At 50.0% G+C, this 18,489-nt stretch overlaps 9 protein-coding genes across 9 annotated transcripts; 4 read left to right on the plus strand and 5 right to left on the minus strand.

Annotated features, from left to right (window-relative positions):
• Window positions 1-91: 91 nt before the first annotated feature.
• On the minus strand, window positions 92-874 carry ARB_02879 (uncharacterized protein; the record flags this gene model as incomplete). The annotated part of the gene is made up of 2 exons (XM_003010794.1): window positions 92-714; window positions 817-874. 2 exons carry the CDS (start codon window positions 872-874, stop codon window positions 92-94), a joined length of 681 nt encoding a protein of 226 aa, XP_003010840.1.
• A 647-nt stretch (window positions 875-1,521) lies between these two features.
• On the plus strand, window positions 1,522-1,899 carry ARB_02880 (uncharacterized protein; the record flags this gene model as incomplete). The annotated part of the gene is made up of 2 exons (XM_003010795.1): window positions 1,522-1,594; window positions 1,715-1,899. The coding sequence occupies 2 exons, from the start codon at window positions 1,522-1,524 to the stop codon at window positions 1,897-1,899; spliced, it is 258 nt and encodes an 85-aa protein (XP_003010841.1).
• Window positions 1,900-2,266: 367 nt separating this feature from the next.
• ARB_02881 (uncharacterized protein) lies at window positions 2,267-2,707 on the minus strand (the record flags this gene model as incomplete). Its single annotated transcript, XM_003010796.1, has 1 exon — window positions 2,267-2,707. The coding sequence occupies one exon, from the start codon at window positions 2,705-2,707 to the stop codon at window positions 2,267-2,269; it is 441 nt and encodes a 146-aa protein (XP_003010842.1).
• Window positions 2,708-2,987: 280 nt separating this feature from the next.
• ARB_02882 (uncharacterized protein) lies at window positions 2,988-4,672 on the minus strand (the record flags this gene model as incomplete). Its single annotated transcript, XM_003010797.1, has 2 exons — window positions 2,988-4,323; window positions 4,389-4,672. The coding sequence occupies 2 exons, from the start codon at window positions 4,670-4,672 to the stop codon at window positions 2,988-2,990; spliced, it is 1,620 nt and encodes a 539-aa protein (XP_003010843.1).
• Window positions 4,673-4,862: 190 nt separating this feature from the next.
• On the plus strand, window positions 4,863-7,769 carry ARB_02883 (uncharacterized protein; the record flags this gene model as incomplete). The annotated part of the gene is made up of 2 exons (XM_003010798.1): window positions 4,863-5,181; window positions 5,260-7,769. 2 exons carry the CDS (start codon window positions 4,863-4,865, stop codon window positions 7,767-7,769), a joined length of 2,829 nt encoding a protein of 942 aa, XP_003010844.1.
• A 1,792-nt stretch (window positions 7,770-9,561) lies between these two features.
• On the plus strand, window positions 9,562-10,622 carry ARB_02884 (RTA1 domain protein, putative; the record flags this gene model as incomplete). The annotated part of the gene is made up of 2 exons (XM_003010799.1): window positions 9,562-9,708; window positions 9,777-10,622. The coding sequence occupies 2 exons, from the start codon at window positions 9,562-9,564 to the stop codon at window positions 10,620-10,622; spliced, it is 993 nt and encodes a 330-aa protein (XP_003010845.1).
• A 325-nt stretch (window positions 10,623-10,947) lies between these two features.
• ARB_02885 (uncharacterized protein) lies at window positions 10,948-12,460 on the minus strand (the record flags this gene model as incomplete). Its single annotated transcript, XM_003010800.1, has 4 exons — window positions 10,948-11,796; window positions 11,861-11,915; window positions 11,993-12,318; window positions 12,389-12,460. 4 exons carry the CDS (start codon window positions 12,458-12,460, stop codon window positions 10,948-10,950), a joined length of 1,302 nt encoding a protein of 433 aa, XP_003010846.1.
• A 654-nt stretch (window positions 12,461-13,114) lies between these two features.
• On the minus strand, window positions 13,115-16,337 carry ARB_02886 (uncharacterized protein; the record flags this gene model as incomplete). Its single annotated transcript, XM_003010801.1, has 4 exons — window positions 13,115-13,845; window positions 13,903-14,911; window positions 14,972-15,403; window positions 15,471-16,337. The coding sequence occupies 4 exons, from the start codon at window positions 16,335-16,337 to the stop codon at window positions 13,115-13,117; spliced, it is 3,039 nt and encodes a 1,012-aa protein (XP_003010847.1).
• Window positions 16,338-17,158: 821 nt separating this feature from the next.
• On the plus strand, window positions 17,159-18,201 carry ARB_02887 (uncharacterized protein; the record flags this gene model as incomplete). Its single annotated transcript, XM_003010802.1, has 3 exons — window positions 17,159-17,380; window positions 17,454-17,746; window positions 17,823-18,201. The coding sequence occupies 3 exons, from the start codon at window positions 17,159-17,161 to the stop codon at window positions 18,199-18,201; spliced, it is 894 nt and encodes a 297-aa protein (XP_003010848.1).
• Window positions 18,202-18,489: the final 288 nt, after the last annotated feature.

Raw genomic sequence — 18,489 nt, forward strand, 5'->3', positions numbered from 1 at the left:
CATAATACTATCAGTCAAACGGGGGAAGCAATGATGCGGGAGTGCTGCACAGTGGACGGTTTATAATCTTGTGGATTCGAACCGACGTAGTTCAAGCTTCGGCCTGGGGTCGACGGCTTCTAGTTCTGCTTCCCACTCCGTCAGAGCTGCGTGGTGTAGGCGTCTTCTTCTTCTGGGGTGTTGCTGAGACTCCGCCAGATTTCTTGGGCCGGCCTGGTCCTCGCTTCGCGGCTTCGTTGCCATTACTGTTTCCATTGGCATTGCCGTTCTCCGTTGCTTCAGCAGCAGTAGCAGCCGTAGTAGAGACGGGCTCATTTTTCTTCTCAACCTTTTGTTTCTTCTCGGCTGGTTCGGTGGGTTCGGCCTTGGTCTCTTCCTTCTCGTCCTTGGAGTCAGCGGTAGTTGCGGCGGGTTCGGCAGTAGACATGGCAGCATGGTCACGCTTCTGTCCAGTTTCCTTCTCTCCCTTGGCCTCTTCGGGCTGCTCTTTGGCTTCTTCCTTGGATTCTTCTTTGTGCTCTTCCTTGGACTCTTCTTTGGATTCTTCTTTGGCCCCTTCAACCTTCTTATCTTCGGCTGGTGCGTTGGTCTCTACCGCCGGCTTTTCGGTATTTTCCGTAGATACCGGCTTCTCATCGCCATTAGCCGTGGCTTCTGGCTTGTCTGCATCCGTGCCAGTAGAAGTGATCTGTGTGTCTGCGGCTGGAGCCAAAGCTACAAGACGACAGTTAGTTCCCGTCCAAGCTGTATGTATCTAATGAGTAGACCGGCCAATAGCCGACGGAGAAGCAGGGTATAGAAACAGTCAACGCGTACCAATGCCATCTTGGTTCGTCTGGCCAGTCGCAGACGCCTCGACTCCTTCACTCGACATGATCGAGGCTGCGCGAGGATGCGCGGTGGTGGTGGTGGTGTCGATCGGTAGTGTTAACTAGTTATTAGATGGCGCACCGCCGGGCAATTGGAGATGCAGCTATACTTCGGGGCACACGAGGCAGAGCTCGAACTAGCTAGTTGACTAGCTGGACTAGACGGGCAGCCAAGATGGAATAGACGAAGGGCGACGATGGAGAAGAAGAAAAAGACGGCGAAGGCGAAGGCGACGAAGCGACGTCGATGTTGTTGTGTGGCAGAAGACCCAAAGTTGGCCGTTCACTCCTTCATCCTGGATCCATGTTTTTTTGCCCTCGGCGGTTCAACAACAAGCTTGCCCGTCCTCTTCCCCAGACATCGAAAAGAAAAAACAAGCTGGATACAGCCTTCATTCCCTGCAGGCGGCGAGCCAACGAGCGGGCGATGAATACGAGAGGCTTGCTGACTTGCATGGCCCACGAACTCCACTGCAGCGACGGCCTGGCGGTGGTGAGTTCTAGGGCTGCAAGGCCAGGCCAGCATTCATTACAGAAGATAGTACGGAGTATATTAAGAGATAGTTGTTGTGGTTATTTTTTTTTTTTTTATATTCTTTTATTTGATATTAGTGTTTATTTGTTCGAGTTTGGTTGTTTTCAGAGCTGGTGGATGTATGATGATGATGTGTATGATACACAAAGTGCTGGATATATCAACCCTGTAGTGACGCCCAAGCACCAGAGTACATCAAGTGTATCGGAAGAGCTACTTGGAAAGAGCTACTTCACATAGAACTTATTAAGATACTGCGCACTAGGCTTCTCCGAAAGGCAGCGAGTCGGAAACCCGCTACGACGTATAGAAGGCGGCGGTGGCTTAGCGTACGACTCATCTATCGAGGTAGACGAAGCCGATGAGAGGGCCGGTGAGGCCGATGATGATGATGATGATGATGATGATGAAGGGCCCTGGATCACTGGCCCAAGGGACCTGGCGGCATTCGAGATTCCAGAGACGACAGAGGCATACTTGCCTCTCGTTGCCTAGATAGCGTTGGGGTCAGTATTACTCCTCTCCTCCACCTTTCCTTGAATGAAAGACACCAGCTTACACTCCCATAGGGAGAATCATAGCACAGGGCGTAATATAGGGAGTCCCCTAGTGCTTTGCTTCCCATCAAAGTCTCCATTTCTTCCTGTGAAAGAGAATATAGCGTTGAGCCTGTCCCCTTGAAGTGAAATGAAACATTCTGGACTCGCGAGTCGGAGACGGGCACTTCCCAACGAGTTGCTACCCATTCGTGTAAGAAGACATCCACTTCTTCCTGGGAAGCTGACGGGCTTGGGAACGTAGGCAGACCGGATGATTTGGCCATAACCGTGCGGTCGGTTGATTTGCTAGATTGCTGCGTGTGTTATTCGGTTGGCTGGTAGCAGGATGTTGAGCTGTCGAGCAGACCACGAAGCTGAGACGGTGTCTGAAGATAGAAGACAGCCATGGTATGGTTGAGAAGAGGAAGTAGGAGGAAAAGAGAACAACGGAATCTGGTAGTGGTGATATATATGAAAGACACCGTAGAAGGCGATGACAGCTGTGACCCTTGGTTCAAAGGGCGTGGAAACGGAAGCAAGCAGAGTCTATGACATAATGCCACTGAATTTTTCACTACCTTTTTTGGAGGTTCAACTGGTAACTTCCATCTCTTTCTCCTTGCTTCGGCTCTTTGTGCGTGGATGACGCCAGTTTTCTTGCCGTTGGCAGGACACCGGGCTGAGTCGATCCGGGTTGTAAAAAAGACATATGCTGAAACAGCATGGAAATCGGCATAGCCCTGCATAGACTGAGCTATGTACATGGCTTCAAACGAAGTCTGTACAGGTAGAGCTCTCCGTGGAGAAGCTGAGTGGCAGCGTTGCAGTTCTTAGTAACAGACTACGAACGGCTCGCCACTGAGGCTGGAGGCTTCTAGTTCGTGTCTTGTGGAGTATCTGCGGTGTCTAACAGAGCCACAGGTGTAGGGGATCGTAATAATAACCCCCGGAGATGATGAAATAACGGGACGGGTTTACCACGTCCTCGGGCATCGGCGACTTGGGTAGACAAAGGGGGACAAAGTACCCCGGGTGCGTGGGCATTCAAGTAAACGATAGCCTGGAAACAAGGTCACTGGCTGAAACCACTTGATGGCTTTGTTGTTTCTGCTGCCGTTGCCTGTTGGTAGACTGGGTTGCCGTATCATCCGGGAGGAGGTCCTTGGTAAAGCTGATCACTTCTGATGCAGCAGCGTATTGTTTCTGCTCAAGGCACAACGAAGCCAGCCGGAACGAAAGATGGAGCAAGCGTTCGATGTTATCACGATCCGACCTCTTATAGTTCCGGATATATTCAAGCGAGGACGTGACATTAGGTTCAGTGGGGTGATAAACGGGCAAGAAGGCAGCCCAGAGCCGGTTCGGAAGTAAGAGACAAATGGAATAGAAAGCGTTGAACAGCTCCGGCCGGATGTTTTCTACAGCTGAGGCATGCTCTGGAGCTGAAATCCACTGGGCAAGGTAGTACGCCGTCGGACGGAAAGGGTATGTAGGCACTGCATGGCTGCCTGGCTCGACTATCTCGCATCTCCAGGAGGCATCTGAGGCTCGTATGAAGAAAGCAAGGGCATCATTGATCCCGCCTCTGCCGTACTTGACTTCTGCAGCAACGTACTCGTACATGATGTTGAACTCGAGGAAGCTCCCGTCGTCAGCGTGCTTCGGCTGTCTGTGGGCGGGACGGTAGGCTCTAGCAAGCTGTAGCCAGTCAATCACGGTACGCTGGCGTCTCTCAACAGCCAGATAGGGCATTGCCAGCGCCATGGTGTGTCTATTGCCAAAGAACCGCTTCTTGGACTCACTGTCCGCGGCCATGAACCAGGAGATGATGCGTGAACCGCCTCCAGACTTCTTCAGCACCTTAAGCGCCTCTTCATCGGACATGCTACGCAGAGACGACCTGTGAGCCTTGAGACAGTCATGCAGCAACTGGCTGTCAGCCCTCCCGGAGGCCATGGCATCGTCCAACGCTCCGAGGGGGTCATCTTGTATCTGCTTCCCGTTCCGTATATCCCGGGCTCCCAGCGTCGACGGCACTGTGTTGAACAAGGGATGCTCGAGGATCGAGTTTAGATGTCTCTCCGTGGCTGTAGGCCGGGCATCGGCCTTGCTGCTCCCACCAGCCCTGCCGGCCGCGTCTGGCGGGTTGCTGCTGCTGTCCGGCGAGCTGACGGGGGGGTGTCTGCTGTCGAGATGCCGCCGGAAGGACGAGGTGAGCAGGTTGAGCAGCTGCTGGGACTCGCGGGAGGTCTTGGGCAGCGGCGGATGGATCTTTCTTGCCAGCGAGGTGAAGTATCTCTTCATCGTCATGGTGCCTGTGGCTGTAGATGTCTTCTGTCTGGTCTTGTTCTCGTTGTCGTCGTCGTCGTCGTTGTCGTTGCTGTTGTCGTCCTTCTACCAGCGCATCGAGATGCCTTGACCGTCAACGCCAGCGCCAACGCCAACTTCAGCTCCTTTCTGTATACTCTTGCACGGCTATATCGTCGTCTTCCTCTTCTTCGTCCTCGGCCCTCGACATCGTCTTCATGATCGTCCCGTCTCTCCCCAGGCCGGCTTCCAATCACCTCGCTTACGGAAGAAAGCTTCTCCGTGTCCATCGCGAAACTCGCCCCAAAGCAAACGAAATCATCCTGGAAGCAAAAGAAAGACTCCCAAGTCGCTTTTCCAATATCTTCATTCTTCAGCTTCATCTTCTTTCTTCTCTTCCAGTCAAATATCGCAGTTGTCATTCTCCTCTGAATTCCCAACTTACTCCTCTGTCCGCCGCTTGGTTGCGAGAGGTTGTGCTTCGTCTCTGCCCCAGGCTGATTGTTGGCCGTCGAAAATTCTCCCTCACACGACCTGCTGCATCTCTGCAGTCCCTCGACTCTCACGCCCTTTCGTTGACGCTCTGCTTTTCTCTACATCAGTCCCTTAGCTATGTCTGAGGTGCAATCAAGGCCGTCTGCCTCGCGTGGGCGCGGCTCAGCGCGTGGTGGACGGGGTGGCCACATCTCTAGAGGCGGCCGGGGCGGCGCCAGGTCGACAGCGGCAGCGAAGTCTGCTGCGGCCAGCCAGGAGACCGCTGCTGATACCTCGCACGAAGACGAAGGGGAGATTGGCCAGCTGAAGAAGAAGTATGCCGGCAGTCTGTCGACGATAAAGGAGCTCTTCGCAGACTGGACGGATGAGGACTTGGTTTTTGCCCTCGAGGACGCCAACGGTGATCTGGAAGTGGCCATTGAACGCATCACAGAAGGTTGGCCTTTGTTGTGCATTTCCTCTGCATAGATGTCCATAACACACATGTGGTCCCTTACTGACCGTTATCTGATAGGAAACGTCTCCCAGTGGGGTGAGGTAAAGAAAAAGAGCTCTGATCGCACCCGGCAAAAGGCCTCGTCCAAGGATGCCCACCCTATTAGCGGAGAGCAGAACATCCCCCCATCAAGACCAGGACGCGGACGCGGAGGCTTCGACCAGCGTGGCCGTGGTCGTGGGGACCGTGGCCGTGGCGGTCGTGGTGGACGAGCTGGTTCCCATGCGCCTCTCCAGCCTTCTCACGCCAACGGCACTACTTCGAATCTGACTCCTACGGATGGCTGGGATTCTAATTCAGCAGTAGAGCCCCCGGCGGGCGTCGAGACCTCTGCTGTCGAGTCCAAGCCTCAGCCGGAATGGAATACTGTCCAGGAGACTCCCAAGGTTGCCGTAGAGCAGTCGACTCAGAAGAGCAGTCTGATCCCTGAAGGCTCGAAGCGAGGTTGGGCCAGCTTGTTTGCGAAGCCAGCTCCGGAACCCGTCAAGGAACCCCCATTGCCCACTGCCCCAAGTGCACCTGAGAAACCCGCCGAAGCTCCTGTGGAGCCCAGTGTCCCCGAACCAGCTCCTACTGCCGCACCTGAACCAGAACTTCTCCCTAATGACCAACAACAAGAAAATGCCGAACAACAACAACAACAACAACAGCCACCGATAGCTCCCGCGCAACAACAACAACCAGTACCAGTACCAGTACCAAAACCAGTCGAACAGCCCAGACCTGTCATCCCACAACAACCACCAGCTCCTCCATCTGTATCTGTCCCTGCCGAACCTGAAGCCCCTGCTCAACCTGACTCTGAATCTCCTGCTGACATCGAAAAGGAACCTGCCTCTCAACATAAGCAACAGCAACAGCAACAGCAACAGCCTCAAGCCCGCACCCCCGCTACCTCCTATGCCTATCCCAAGGGTCCTGCGGCCGGTACCGCTCGCGGACCAAATTTCCAGCGCCGTGTTATGGAACAGCAAGAACCCGTTGTTATGCCCGGAAACCACGCCGTGGACCGTGCCACTGTCCAGTTTGGCAGCATGGGCCTGAACGGATCTACTACCGATGTTAACATTGATGAAGAACGAGAAGAACCAGAAACCCGCCCTCAGCCTCCTCAACACTCCCCCGTTGCTCCCCGTGCCTCTCTCCCTCCCTCCACCAGACCCGTTGCCGTACCTGAAACCACCGCCACTGTCCCCCGACCCGCCCCGGGCCTCCCCCCAGCCCCTGTTGCCTCTGCTGACACTCCATTCAACGACTTCTCCCGGTACGGTGATGCTCAAAAGCCATATGATATCTTCAACCAACAGGCCGATCAACAGGCCCAGCAACCACAGAGCCAGGAACCATTCTCCAACCAAGGAATTCCATCCCAACCTGCTGCCGTCACAACTGCTGCCGACTACTCTGCCTTCTACGGAGCTGACCAGTCCCGCAACCCATACTACTACAGTGCATATGGCCAACCTCAGGATCCTGCCGCCAGCCAGCGTGTCGGTGCCGGATTCGCTGCCAGCGGAGCGGAATCACAACCTCAAGTTCCCGCCTCGCAGCCTCCAGGCCGTTATGCGCATGCTGAAGCTCCCAATAGTGGCCAGAACACTCCCCAGCCTGTTGTTCCCGGCCAAGTACAGTCTGCCCAGCAGCCATCACACCACATGCCCCAGAGCCAGGGAGCGCATGCTGGATTCAACTACGGCTATCCTTACTACACTAACCCTCACTACCCCAACGCATACATGAACCAAATGAGTCAGCATCAGCAACACCAGTACGGCCGCAACCGTCCAATGTACGATGATGCTCGCCGATATGAGGAGCAGCAGCAGCAGCAACAACAGCAGCAGCAGCAGCATTACCTTCCTCACCAATCCCAGTACGCTTACGGCACCCAGTACGCCCCTTATGGCAAGGGTGGAATGTACAGTCAACAGCCTCAGCAACACGGATTCGGCTATGAGTCTTCCCCAGCCAACACCGCTGCCTTCAACCAGTCGGCTGCTCCCCAGCGTGACACCGCTACATACGGACGAGCCGGCTCCGCTCAGCCTGCCGATGGTCAACAGCAACAGTCCACCGGCGCCAATGCATTCAGCGGCATTCCCGATGTCTTTGGTCGAACTCAGTCCGGCTTTGGCCAGAACCAGCCTATCCCTTCTCAGCAGGCAACCAGCGCTGACGAGACAGGCAGTTCCAAGGCCTACGATTCCTCGAAGACTGGTGGCCCATCCCCATCTGTCTCCCAGGTCAACCGCCCTGGCTCTGCAGCTAACAATGCACCGCACCAGCCGGCCACCACCGGACAGTCTGGCCTTCCCCCAGTCCCCGCCGCCCAGCAAGCCAACCAGCAAGCTTTTGGCGGCTACCCTCACCTCAACCAGCAGTATGGCGGTCTAGGAGGTCTGGGTGCCCACCAAGCTGGTACCACTCATCAGGCCACCGCATACAACAACTACGGTGCTGGATTTGGCAGCAACTACTACGGCAACAACGGCCGCGGCGGTGGTTGGGGTGGAAACTATGGCCACTAAGCATCAGAGTCATGTTTTATGCCATGCTATGCCTTAAAACTACCCAGGGAAACGTTTGAGGAGATTCTCGACCACAAAAGATAAAAACAAATGAAAAAAACGAAGAGAAACGAAAAGAATGAAAAACGACTTAAATGGAAAAGAAATAACTATGGGAACTGGTGGACCTTTTTTTATTACTATTATTTCACTCTGTTTTTTTTTTTTTTTTTTTTTTTTGTCCTCCTCTCTTACTCTCGCACACTTGCATACCTAACTCTACTCCGTACTTTATTCTGCGCTGACTTGACCTGAAACCTTTCACTTATCTCTTTTTGCGATTGGGGAATGGGGAAATGGGATTGTTGCTGTTTCTGTTGTTTTTTATTTCAGTTTCTTCATTTATTATTTCTTTTCTCTGTTACTCTTACGCGATGCCTATATTACCTTTTTCCTCCTTTCTCTCTTACTTTCATCTTCTCTTTGCCATTTTCCTGGGAGCCCTGGCTGTGAATGTCTCTTTTCCTCTTCTCTCTTAAACCAATCAAATGATGTTTTTTTTGTTTTCAAATTCTGCTCGTCTGCATTACGGGCCCCTTTCATCCAAATCAATATTGAGGTTGTTTTTCAAGGGCGTGTTGCCAACGGAGTGCAATGTGCATTGCTTTCCTGCGGACAGACACAACCACCAGTTCAAACTTGGCTTTGGCTTCTTCCGTGCATTCTGGTATGGCGTGATACCGCTGGACTTGTCTACGCGCTTTAATCATTCTCTTCTCCGTGTGTTTCTTTCACCAGGAGTTCGGCTGCTAATGCTCGAACTGTACAGCTAATCAACTTGAATGGGACGGAGGGCAAAGAGGACAGAGGAAGATCAATTCCCAGGCGTCATTCGTTTCGTGCAGAGGGAAAGGAAAATGGAAGGGATATAAAAAGAAATTGTCTTGCCGTGGTATTATCCTCTCTGTTGTCGGGTTCAGTCGTTATATCAGTCAGTCATCAGTGACCAAAACTGAGCTGGCTTGTACCATTACCACCATATCTTACTCTAATGCTGTTGTTTTCATTCGTTTCTCTTGTACCCTGATAGCCCCTTAGTTGCATGGCTTGCATTCAATTTGCTGCATCTTTAGGAAATTGAGAACCGAGTTGACCCTTTCCACTCTTGCTACACGTACAGCACCAGCATTGGTAGATAGCATCCCAGCATCGCCGACTCGATATCAAGTTCGGCCGGCCAGCTTACGTCTCCCCCGACGAATCGCGCCCCATTTTGAATCGGCCGCAGACGACTTGCGAGGGATTCAAGTTTTAGTGTTTGCAGATACGAGGAATGCGATCCAGCCCCAAAGTCGCAGCAGCCGCATCGAGTGCCCAGAAGCTGACGACAGCAACATGCGTGGACTTGCTCTTTGGCTCTATCTCGATCCTTCGGGGAGAACCTGTCCGTTTGATACCCAGAACCACGTTCACTAGCTAAGCATGGGCGAAGCTCTTAGCATTCTGTTCGACCAGGGGAGAGAGCTCGAAGGAACTCGTCGGATTGGCTCGCATTCCTCGCATTGGGGCTTGATTGATACAAGACTTTTCTGCGGCCCTCGAAGGGATCACTGATTCCAGAATTAGAAACTCATTCGTAACCACTCTATCTATATGGGATTTCATATTGAAAGATGGACATGGACTCAAGATACTATTATGGTGGACGAGAAGACGTATATATATATTCAACTTCATTCCCACTCTTGTACCCATGGAATCATCCTCAGATACCAATACACGTTTCCGTATAGACCCCTGAAAGGCATCCATGATGTCTTCGTGTGAAGGAGTTGATTTTATCAATAACGATGACGTGACATGGCAGTATTGTCCGACATTCGTACCGGCGGTTCTCTTTGCTGTGCTCTTCTTCCTTACCACAGGAAGCCACATTATACAAGCCTTTACGTTCAAGAAGGTCAGCAAAATCCTTTCATTTCTATCCCATCCGAGTTGCAAACGAAACTGACTCGTTTCTTCATATAGACGTTCTCATGGGTCATCATAGTTGGCGGCGCATGGGAAGCCATTGCCTATGGCCTACGGGCAGCTGGCGCAAAGAATATATATCAAAAGGGGTTCGGCCTGCCACATCATATCCTCATTGCCCTAGCTCCCCTATGGATAAACGCATATGTCTACATGGTTCTTGGGCGGATGGTGCACTTCTTCCTCCCTGATAAGAGATGTTTTGGTATCTCAGCCAGGAGACTGACGGTCATCTTCGTCTGCTTGGATATCTTTGCTTTCCTCACCCAGGGAGCCTCAACCAGTCTTTTGAATTCAGACTCTGCAAGCTCTATCAAGATCGGGATCAACCTTTGTACGTTTGCTTCATTAACTCTTCAAACGAGTCAATTCCCCCCTAACATGAGCATAGATATGGGAGGTATTGGCCTTCAGGAGCTCTTCATCTTAATATTTATTGGTCTTGCGGTTCGGTTCCAGTACAAGATGGCCATCGTCGAACAGACAGAGCATTCCAATGGTCCATGGAGGCCTCTTCTGTACACCGTTTATGCAACTCTTGTTCTGATCACAATAAGAATCATCTATCGACTAGTTGAGTACTCGGGAGGTCTTCATTCAGCCATCGCCACAAACGAAGCAGCCTTTTATATCCTCGATGCAACCCCCATGTTCCTAGCCCTGTTTGCACTGAACATCTTCCATCCCGGTAGATTCCTTGTCGGACCTGGAAGTGAGTTTGAGAAGAAGCCGAAGAAGGCTAACAAGCGCAAGAACAAGAATAAGTCGGGGAGTGGGAAATGGATACTGGATGACGATGGCCAGGGGCACTTTCAGGAGCTGCCTCTAGATGAACGGGTATGACTGGTATGATAATCACTTGCTTGATCTACTAATGTACGGTTGGCGGCCTCTATGATGTATGAAGAAACAGAAAAGTCTGTTCTATGCTCATTGTATCGCGCTATTTCTTCTCTATCTAATGTTAAAATAGAATCAATAGACAGAATGAACTCATAATAATGACCCTACAGCAGCTCCCGCAGCCATGGAATGCAATTATAGTAGGGGCAAACCCAATGGGAAAATGAAAGACATCAAGGCTTTAATATGTAATGCAAGGGGAAAGGACGATACGCCGTAATTCATGTTGAAAAGGTGTGCTGCACACCTTCTCAAGGGTGAAAAATTAATTGGCGGTAGGCGGGCTTACAGCAAGGCCGACCCCCTTTGCAGAATCGGCATGATACGGCGACTTTGCATCCTTGGATCGAGCAGAATCAAATCTCCAGACGCCACCGGTCTTGTCGGAATCAATGAAGCTACATGCTGATGATGAGCCGTCAGTTCCAAAGCCAACCGTCTTCAGCAGATTCTTGAAGGCCGTGTTGTCTTCGTTGTCGCCCTCACTGCCATCTAGATCGATGCGCTTGAAAAACCGTCTTTCCCATTCCCGCTTCTCTTCAGCTTCGATCTTTCGAAGCTCTCTTTGCGCATTCTCGATCTTCGATTTAGCTGCTGATAGCGCATCCATGTCCCCCTTTTCAACTGCAGCGGCAACATCCTTCCATGCACGTCTGGATTCATATATATCCTGCTCTTCAATGGGAGCAATAGTCAAGGGGGTGGTCTTGAACTTCTTGACATCAAAGCTGTCAATCTCTTTTTTGGTCGAAGCATCCTTAATACTGAACGAATCTGACCACTGGCCATCGACAGTGTACAGAGGACGTTTTTCGCCCTCACTTTGCTTATACAGGATAGCAGAAAAACTGTTCTTTTTGCCGCTTAGCCAGCCGCGACCAGAATAGTCAATCTTGGCCATGTACCCTGTAGAACTAGTGATATAAGTGCACTTGTTAAGTTCAACGAATGGCGTTCCATAGATCAAAGACTCGATGTGCAGCGACGGCAGTGAGATGAGGTAAGTCTCCTTTTCAGTGGAACCTGGGGTCGGGAAGGACAAAAGGGCGTGGCCGATCTGCTTAACATTGATAGTATTTGAAAATGACGCTTTCTGAGCATTATATCCTTGTAGCTATTCCTCCGGCGATCTCACGTTAGCAAAACATTATGTCAGTACTGTGAGCGAGGTAACTAACCTGGACACCATGCTTCTGGTTTTCGATAGCGTACGCTGTAACAGGAGGGTGATGACTACAGAGTATAATGTTAGCAAGTCAAAGTTTGAAATGCTAGTCCGGCATTATCTCGGGGGAGGAACGTCTGCATACTTCACTTGTTCACTGAATAAAAGGGTATCGCCGACATCTCCGTCATCAGCCCATTTCCCTAGATATAGCTCACCCAGAAACGGGTTTAATGGCTTCTTTTCACTTCCCAGCTTCTCACTTCGACTGCAGTACTGCTGGTGTAGAGTACTAAGGAACCACTTCAAAACCAACAGAGCACGCTTCTGAGGGTCCTGCTCGCGTGACGGTGCGACTAGCAGGGCGGGGTGCTCAGCCCAGTATGCAGAGAACTCGACCAGGGAGGTAGACGAAATGATAAACGGGGGCGCTGTAAGAGAGGATAGATCGCCATTAAATGAAGCAATGGACTATGGATTTCTGTTAGATTAACTAGGCTCCTATATGGGTATTGTTGCTGGGGAGCGGGGAACTCGTTACCTTGAGGAAGGTAGCCCAAGACCCCTTGCTAGACGCAGGAACGCCAGAGCCTACGTCCTTTGAAGCCGACATATTTCAGCACTGTCGGCCAAAACTGTTCTCCTTCTCTGCTGTATAACGTGTGAAACTCGAGTGTGAAGATGACGGGGAGTTGGTGATGGAATGACGAGCAAACCAAAGATCGGAACTTGGCCCTGGAGCATTTTATATCGATGCTTACTTAATAACCTTTTGGGTGACAAAAAAAGCTAAAGCGCATAAAGAAGGCGAGCGACGTCATAATTTCTTGGCATTTAGGCTGTATCAGGACTAGCACAGAGATCGGGTTCCTGATGATGTAAGCGTAGATGTCATCGTTTAATGTTGAGGTCCTGTACTCTAATTTTTTTGTATACGTAAAAAGCGAAGATAAAAGCAGAGACACTGAATTAATAGTGGACAAAGTGATTAATTGAGATAAAATAAGCCAGTCTAGGTTGCCCTAAGTAACTCGAGCTCTAGTTGAATGCGCAGTCCTTATCATGCAAATAGATCCCCAAAGGTGGAAAGAAAAAAACGGCTATGTTACAAGTGGTACCAATCCATGCACTTTTAGATACATCTCCCGCCACACGAGAGCCTGTGAGTTGTGGCTATGTTGCCTTAATCCTATACGTTTGGACGATAGCCTCCTATGTGGTTCAGTTAGTTTAATCGCCGCTTTGCAGGGACGATGGCGGGACTAGGCTATAACATACCATACTGGGGGTACTGGTGTGAGGCAGCACCAGTTTGCTGTGGGAGTCGAAGCTGTGATACACTGGAAGGCAGCTCGATCTGACGGAGGAGATTCACCATCATCTCGGGTGAAAACCTGGTTGCGTCGTATGTAGAGGCTGGAGGAATGATGCTTAGAAGGTATACGACATCTCTAGGTAGGGGTCCTGCTGAAGGAGGTGGCTGCTGTGGCTGCTTCCTTGCAGCAGTCGGGCCACCACTAGAGCCGTTGGACTGTAGTCGTTTCTGCTGTTCACGTCTTCCGGCGGCTCCTTTCAGCGGAGATTCGGCACGGATGAATTTTCGTGGCCGGTTTAATTCGTCACTATATTCGTCAAGGGGGAAGGATCGTTTAGGAGAGTGAGTGTTGCTAGTTGGATGGCGGATAGAAGGTGAGCTGGGCCGAGAGCTGGGCTCTTCGAGGGATGAAATCGTTCTGGGCTTTAGTTGGCTTGGTGATAGAATCGGCTGGAAGGTGGTAGGGTCAAAGGATGGAGCGGAGAATCGGTGGGAAAACTGCTTCAGAGAAGGATCCTCGGGGAACAATTCTCTCATCCTGGCCTCCAAATTATTTATTTGTACCAAATCCCCATATCGGGATTCATATTCATGCAAAAAGGCAAAAATGGGTTTGGCTTTGGCAACATTCTTCGGATTTGAGGCAAGTCTCCGAACAGTGGTTTCAAAAACCGCCCGTGCATCTATAACGATAAGTTAGAGAGGAGTTATTCACTGAGATAACGCGAAAGTTAACATACTCGTAATATCATTAATATCAATCAGATGCTTGAGATACTCCAAAGCAAATACTTCATCTTCTGGGAAGAGCTTTGCACCTCTCTCAAAAATTTTGGTTGCGGCAGGGTCCTTGTAACAGTGGTATTCCAACAGGGCACTGGCAATATAAACATCACTGGTGATACGCCCGCGTTTACGCGCATCCGCGAATATCTGACGGGATCCGGCAATCTCACCGGGCTTGCCTTTCCCTTGGATACGGCGCATTGCCCTCATCAACGCAATCCAGACAAAGGATATGGCCTTGGATAGAACGCCGACTTTCGCGGCATAATCTTTTTTCACCGACTCAATCTCCTTCGCTTTGGCACTTTCTTGAGTTGGCGGGTTACCCGTTTCGTCATCATCATCATCATCATTTTCGAGCTGAGTTGGCTGCTCAGGTTCTGCCTGTGCAGCTTGTTCTTCGAGCTTGGCAATATCCGTTGCCTCCTGAGCTCGCACCTGGGCTATTAATTCATAAAGTGCGTCAAGCAACTTGTCGTAAGGCTCTCTGACAAGGGTACCACGTTTCTTAGGGTCCTGTTCCGAAACTGAGGATAACTCAAGTCGATCGGCACGTTTAAAGGCAAGGAGACAGCTCTCCGGGTTTGCTTCTATACCTTGTTTTAAAAAGTCATTTCCTTCGGTCTCCATGTTATTCTGGAAACAGAAATCCGCGGTATCGAAAAACACCTCTGGCACAAATCGTAATGCCATAAGTGCTTGCTTGTAGACGTATAGAACTCGTTGCTTGTAGCTAGCCAAGTCCTCTTCTTTGAGAACCAGAGGGTCATCTTTTTCCCACTGTATCCAACGTTTCCAGATTTCAACTTGCTTGGAGAAAGAAAAATCCCCTTCATACCCTGGGGCTGGAGGTAGATGGGGTAGTGATGATCTGACAAGTTCTTTGGTGATGTTTTGAAGTTCAGTATAAGAGCTCCTCGCTGTCATGTAGGAGGGAGATTTATCTTGTATGAATTTGCGCCCCTAAGCGAATAGTTAGCAAATCCCTAATAATATACTACTAGTCTAGGGTATTCCACTTACTGTTAGCTTGTTAAGGCCCATCTCAAACTGATCATACTCTTTCCAAAGAGTATTGACGGACTGCGTAGGAATACAAATTGCCCGCTGGTATGCCTTTCTCAGAAGATCCATCTTCTGCTGGTCTTGCCAACCAGAACCTCCAATATTACCAGGCCCCGAACGGAGAAATTGGATGTAATCAACCCAGATATTACCCGAGTCCTTATCGATGCCAATATGTTGAAGTGCAAGATCATAGGCCGACGTGATGGTTCGTCGTGCATCGCCACTGGTATCGGTGGTCAAGTTATTACGACGGCGGACATAATCCAAATACAACGACCAAAGCTGGACATTAGGAATAGATAAAAGGCATTTAGTAAATATCTGCTCCAACTTGTACAGTTCGTTATTTTCGGACTCCATGGTGGCATATTCGACCCATTGCTCAGCCTAGCAAATTGTTAGAAATGAGGTTTGATATAATTGCAACGAAGATAAAACTAGGCTAACAACGTACCGCTGATGGAAAGACTTTGAAAAACCTCTCATAAACCTGTCTGGCGCTATCAAGCTTATTCCTGCTGCGATGTTCGCTAATTAATTCCAGCCATGCATCTGTATCGCCACGAGGATCAGCTTTTATTCTGTCCTCCAGGATGCCAACTCGGTCATGCGGCAGACGGGTCCTAGAGGCGGCTGCAGCAACTGGCGGCGTGGAAGGTAGGGAGCTGTTCGCGGATTGAATAGCGGATCGTCCTGGGGTCTTTGATTTTCCTTGCATTGGTTTAGGTGCACTATCGTTCTGCACATTATAAGCAACGTGGGAATCGGAAGCAGGAAGATTAATGGAAACAGGTGGAGTGTTTTGATCTGAAGCAATATTTTGCTGTTGTACATGGAAATGTGAAACAGGTTCATTTATATTTTCAGAAAGAGAGCGCTGAGACATGTCTGCAGAAGTAGATATTGAATTCTGAACTTGAGCTGATAAGGCCGCAGCTGGCGGTTCATACTCTGCGTCCCCTCCATCTTCATCACCTGTTGATCCCTCCTCAAAGACACCAATCTGGGATATTGTGGTAGAACCTTTGGGCTCTGCCCCAGACGTGGGAAGTGAAAAGGTCGAATCATTGTTGTTATAGGACTCCCCAGGCATCCTTTCAGGCAAGTTCGCGCCTGGAGCAGGGGTTGAGGTGGAAGAGCTGGCAAAAGGAGACATATGAGGAATCGTATTATAATTTGAAGCTGCTATATTCGCAGGAAACTGCTCTTGAATTGTTTCAGAAGGATCATAGTCGTCCGAGTCTGAGCCAGCTGCGGCATCAGCATCTGTATTCAAATTTTGAGACTGCAGGTATCCTTGTTCAGCTCCCTCCTCCGCCATGTTTGCTCTCTATGAGATGGCAAACGGGTATTCGAGTGTCCTTCTTTTTTCTTCCTGTGCTCTCTGTCTGGAGGAGCAAGAAATGGTTTGATTAGCTCGAGTCGAAACGTGAAATGAAATCGCAGGCGTTCGTTACCGACCTTTAGGAGAAAGAAGAAAAAAACTTCCCCTTCCCAGCTAACGGCGCAAATGGGCGAAAACCAACGAGGAAGAGGAAGGGCTACCTGCTGTCTGTAAGAGGCTGGTGTGGTTGTTTGGTGAAAACTTCGAGCAAGCTTGTAAGCGTCCTTCCAGGTGTTGGTTGTCAGGAAAAAAGCTCGGAAGTTCTTTGGTCACATCACGTGACTGATAGGACGGGCAAACCAAGGCGTGGAGAAGTGAAAGACAGCAGTGAGCGCGAAACGAGGACACAAAGGAATTAATCGCTACATTTCAGTTCTCCTGCCGGGATCTCCTATAGCTTTCATAAAGAAAACTGCACAAACTGCTACACATCTGCTGTATCACCTTTTGCTATTCTTGAATGCGCCACCGAGCTTCATCACGTGATACAAGGTTCCTTATATAAGCATTATATAATAAATCTTACTAATCTAGACGCGACTTTTAGTTTTGCTAAATTGGTTTTCCGCGTCGCATCGAGAGAGACGAAAGAAAAGAAAACCCGCTTTCCTCACGCATAACGAACGATCTCCCCCGCCACAGCGCAGCGCGACGAGATACTTAGCCCCGGGGAGACAGCAGCCAGCTTCTCCTGTCGAGCCAGTGTGATAGAACTGTTTGGCTCTTTTGACTTGACTAGGGATTGCACATACTTCGAGATGTCGGTGGTTTCGCTGCTTGGTGTACGGGTGGTGAACAACCCGGCCCCCTTTACCGCCCCTTACGAGTTCGAGATCACATTCGAGTGTCTGGAACAACTACAAAAAGGTGTGATAGATAAACCCTCTGGTGAAAAATACTTTGATTTGTTTGAATTTTGTTCTAATCGGCTCATTTCTAGATCTGGAGTGGAAACTGACTTACGTCGGTTCTGCGACTTCGTAAGTCTGACATTGAGAACGGCGATTGTGGGAGAGCACGCAAGTCTGACTGATTAGGTCTGAGTATGACCAGGAACTTGATTCGCTATTAGTCGGCCCAATCCCAGTTGGTGTCAACAAGTTTATATTTGAGGCCGATCCTCCAGATTTAAAGAGAATACCTACATCAGAGATTCTAGGAGTCACGGTCATCCTTCTTACATGCAGCTACGATGGTAGAGAGTTTGTTCGAGTTGGATACTACGTCAATAATGAATACGACTCAGAAGAATTAAATGCCGAGCCGCCGACCAAACCGATTATCGAGAGAGTTGTACGCAATGTACTAGCGAAGAAGCCTCGAGTCACACGGTTTGCGATCAAATGGTAAACTTGTGTTGAACTTTTGTTCGTTTCCGTATGTTTTAATGGTTAGATACTGATGTGCGCTGTTTGAAACTAGGGATTCTGAGGATTCTGCGCCTGCAGAGTATCCCCCAGACCAGCCAGATGTAGATGCACTTGATGATGACGGCACAGCTTATGGCGCTGAGGAGGTAGAGCTTCAGGCCGCACTTGAGAAGGAACTGGAAGAGTTGGATAGAGAAGAAGCGAACAATGATGGCATGGAAATTGAGGGTCCCGCTGCCGACGAGGGCAATGCAGATGAAGACGATGATGAAGCCGGAAGTGAAGATTTGGAAGAAGAGAGTAGTGAGAGCGAGGACGAGGGCGACGGTGACGAAGACGTCGAAATGGGCGATGGAGATCCCGCTGACAATAATCAGTCCGACCCCAAGGCCGCGGAAGCGCAGCAACAGTCCGAAGTCATGGTCCATTAACCGAACATAGACTTGTCTATGTTGGCTCCGGCGACAGCTCTAAATATGACACGCGAACCATCCTGTTGGTTACGAATGCATGCACATTTAATGATTTGACAGGCGTCTTTTGCGATATATAGTTATCTACTATATGGACCTTATATCAGGCCACCATAAATCTCTCTGGGTCATTTCCTTCCTCAGATCTCAATGTGGATATTCCTATGGCGTTAGTTAGCAATGAATGAAACAAAGCACCAATCCAGTGGCCGCTTCTATTGTTGTAACACAAGCTGTAGTTAAATA

This window comes from Trichophyton benhamiae, assembly GCF_000151125.1.
Source record: "Trichophyton benhamiae CBS 112371 chromosome Unknown Abenha-G-c-338d12.r1, whole genome shotgun sequence".
NCBI classification, from domain to species: domain Eukaryota; kingdom Fungi; phylum Ascomycota; class Eurotiomycetes; order Onygenales; family Arthrodermataceae; genus Trichophyton; species Trichophyton benhamiae.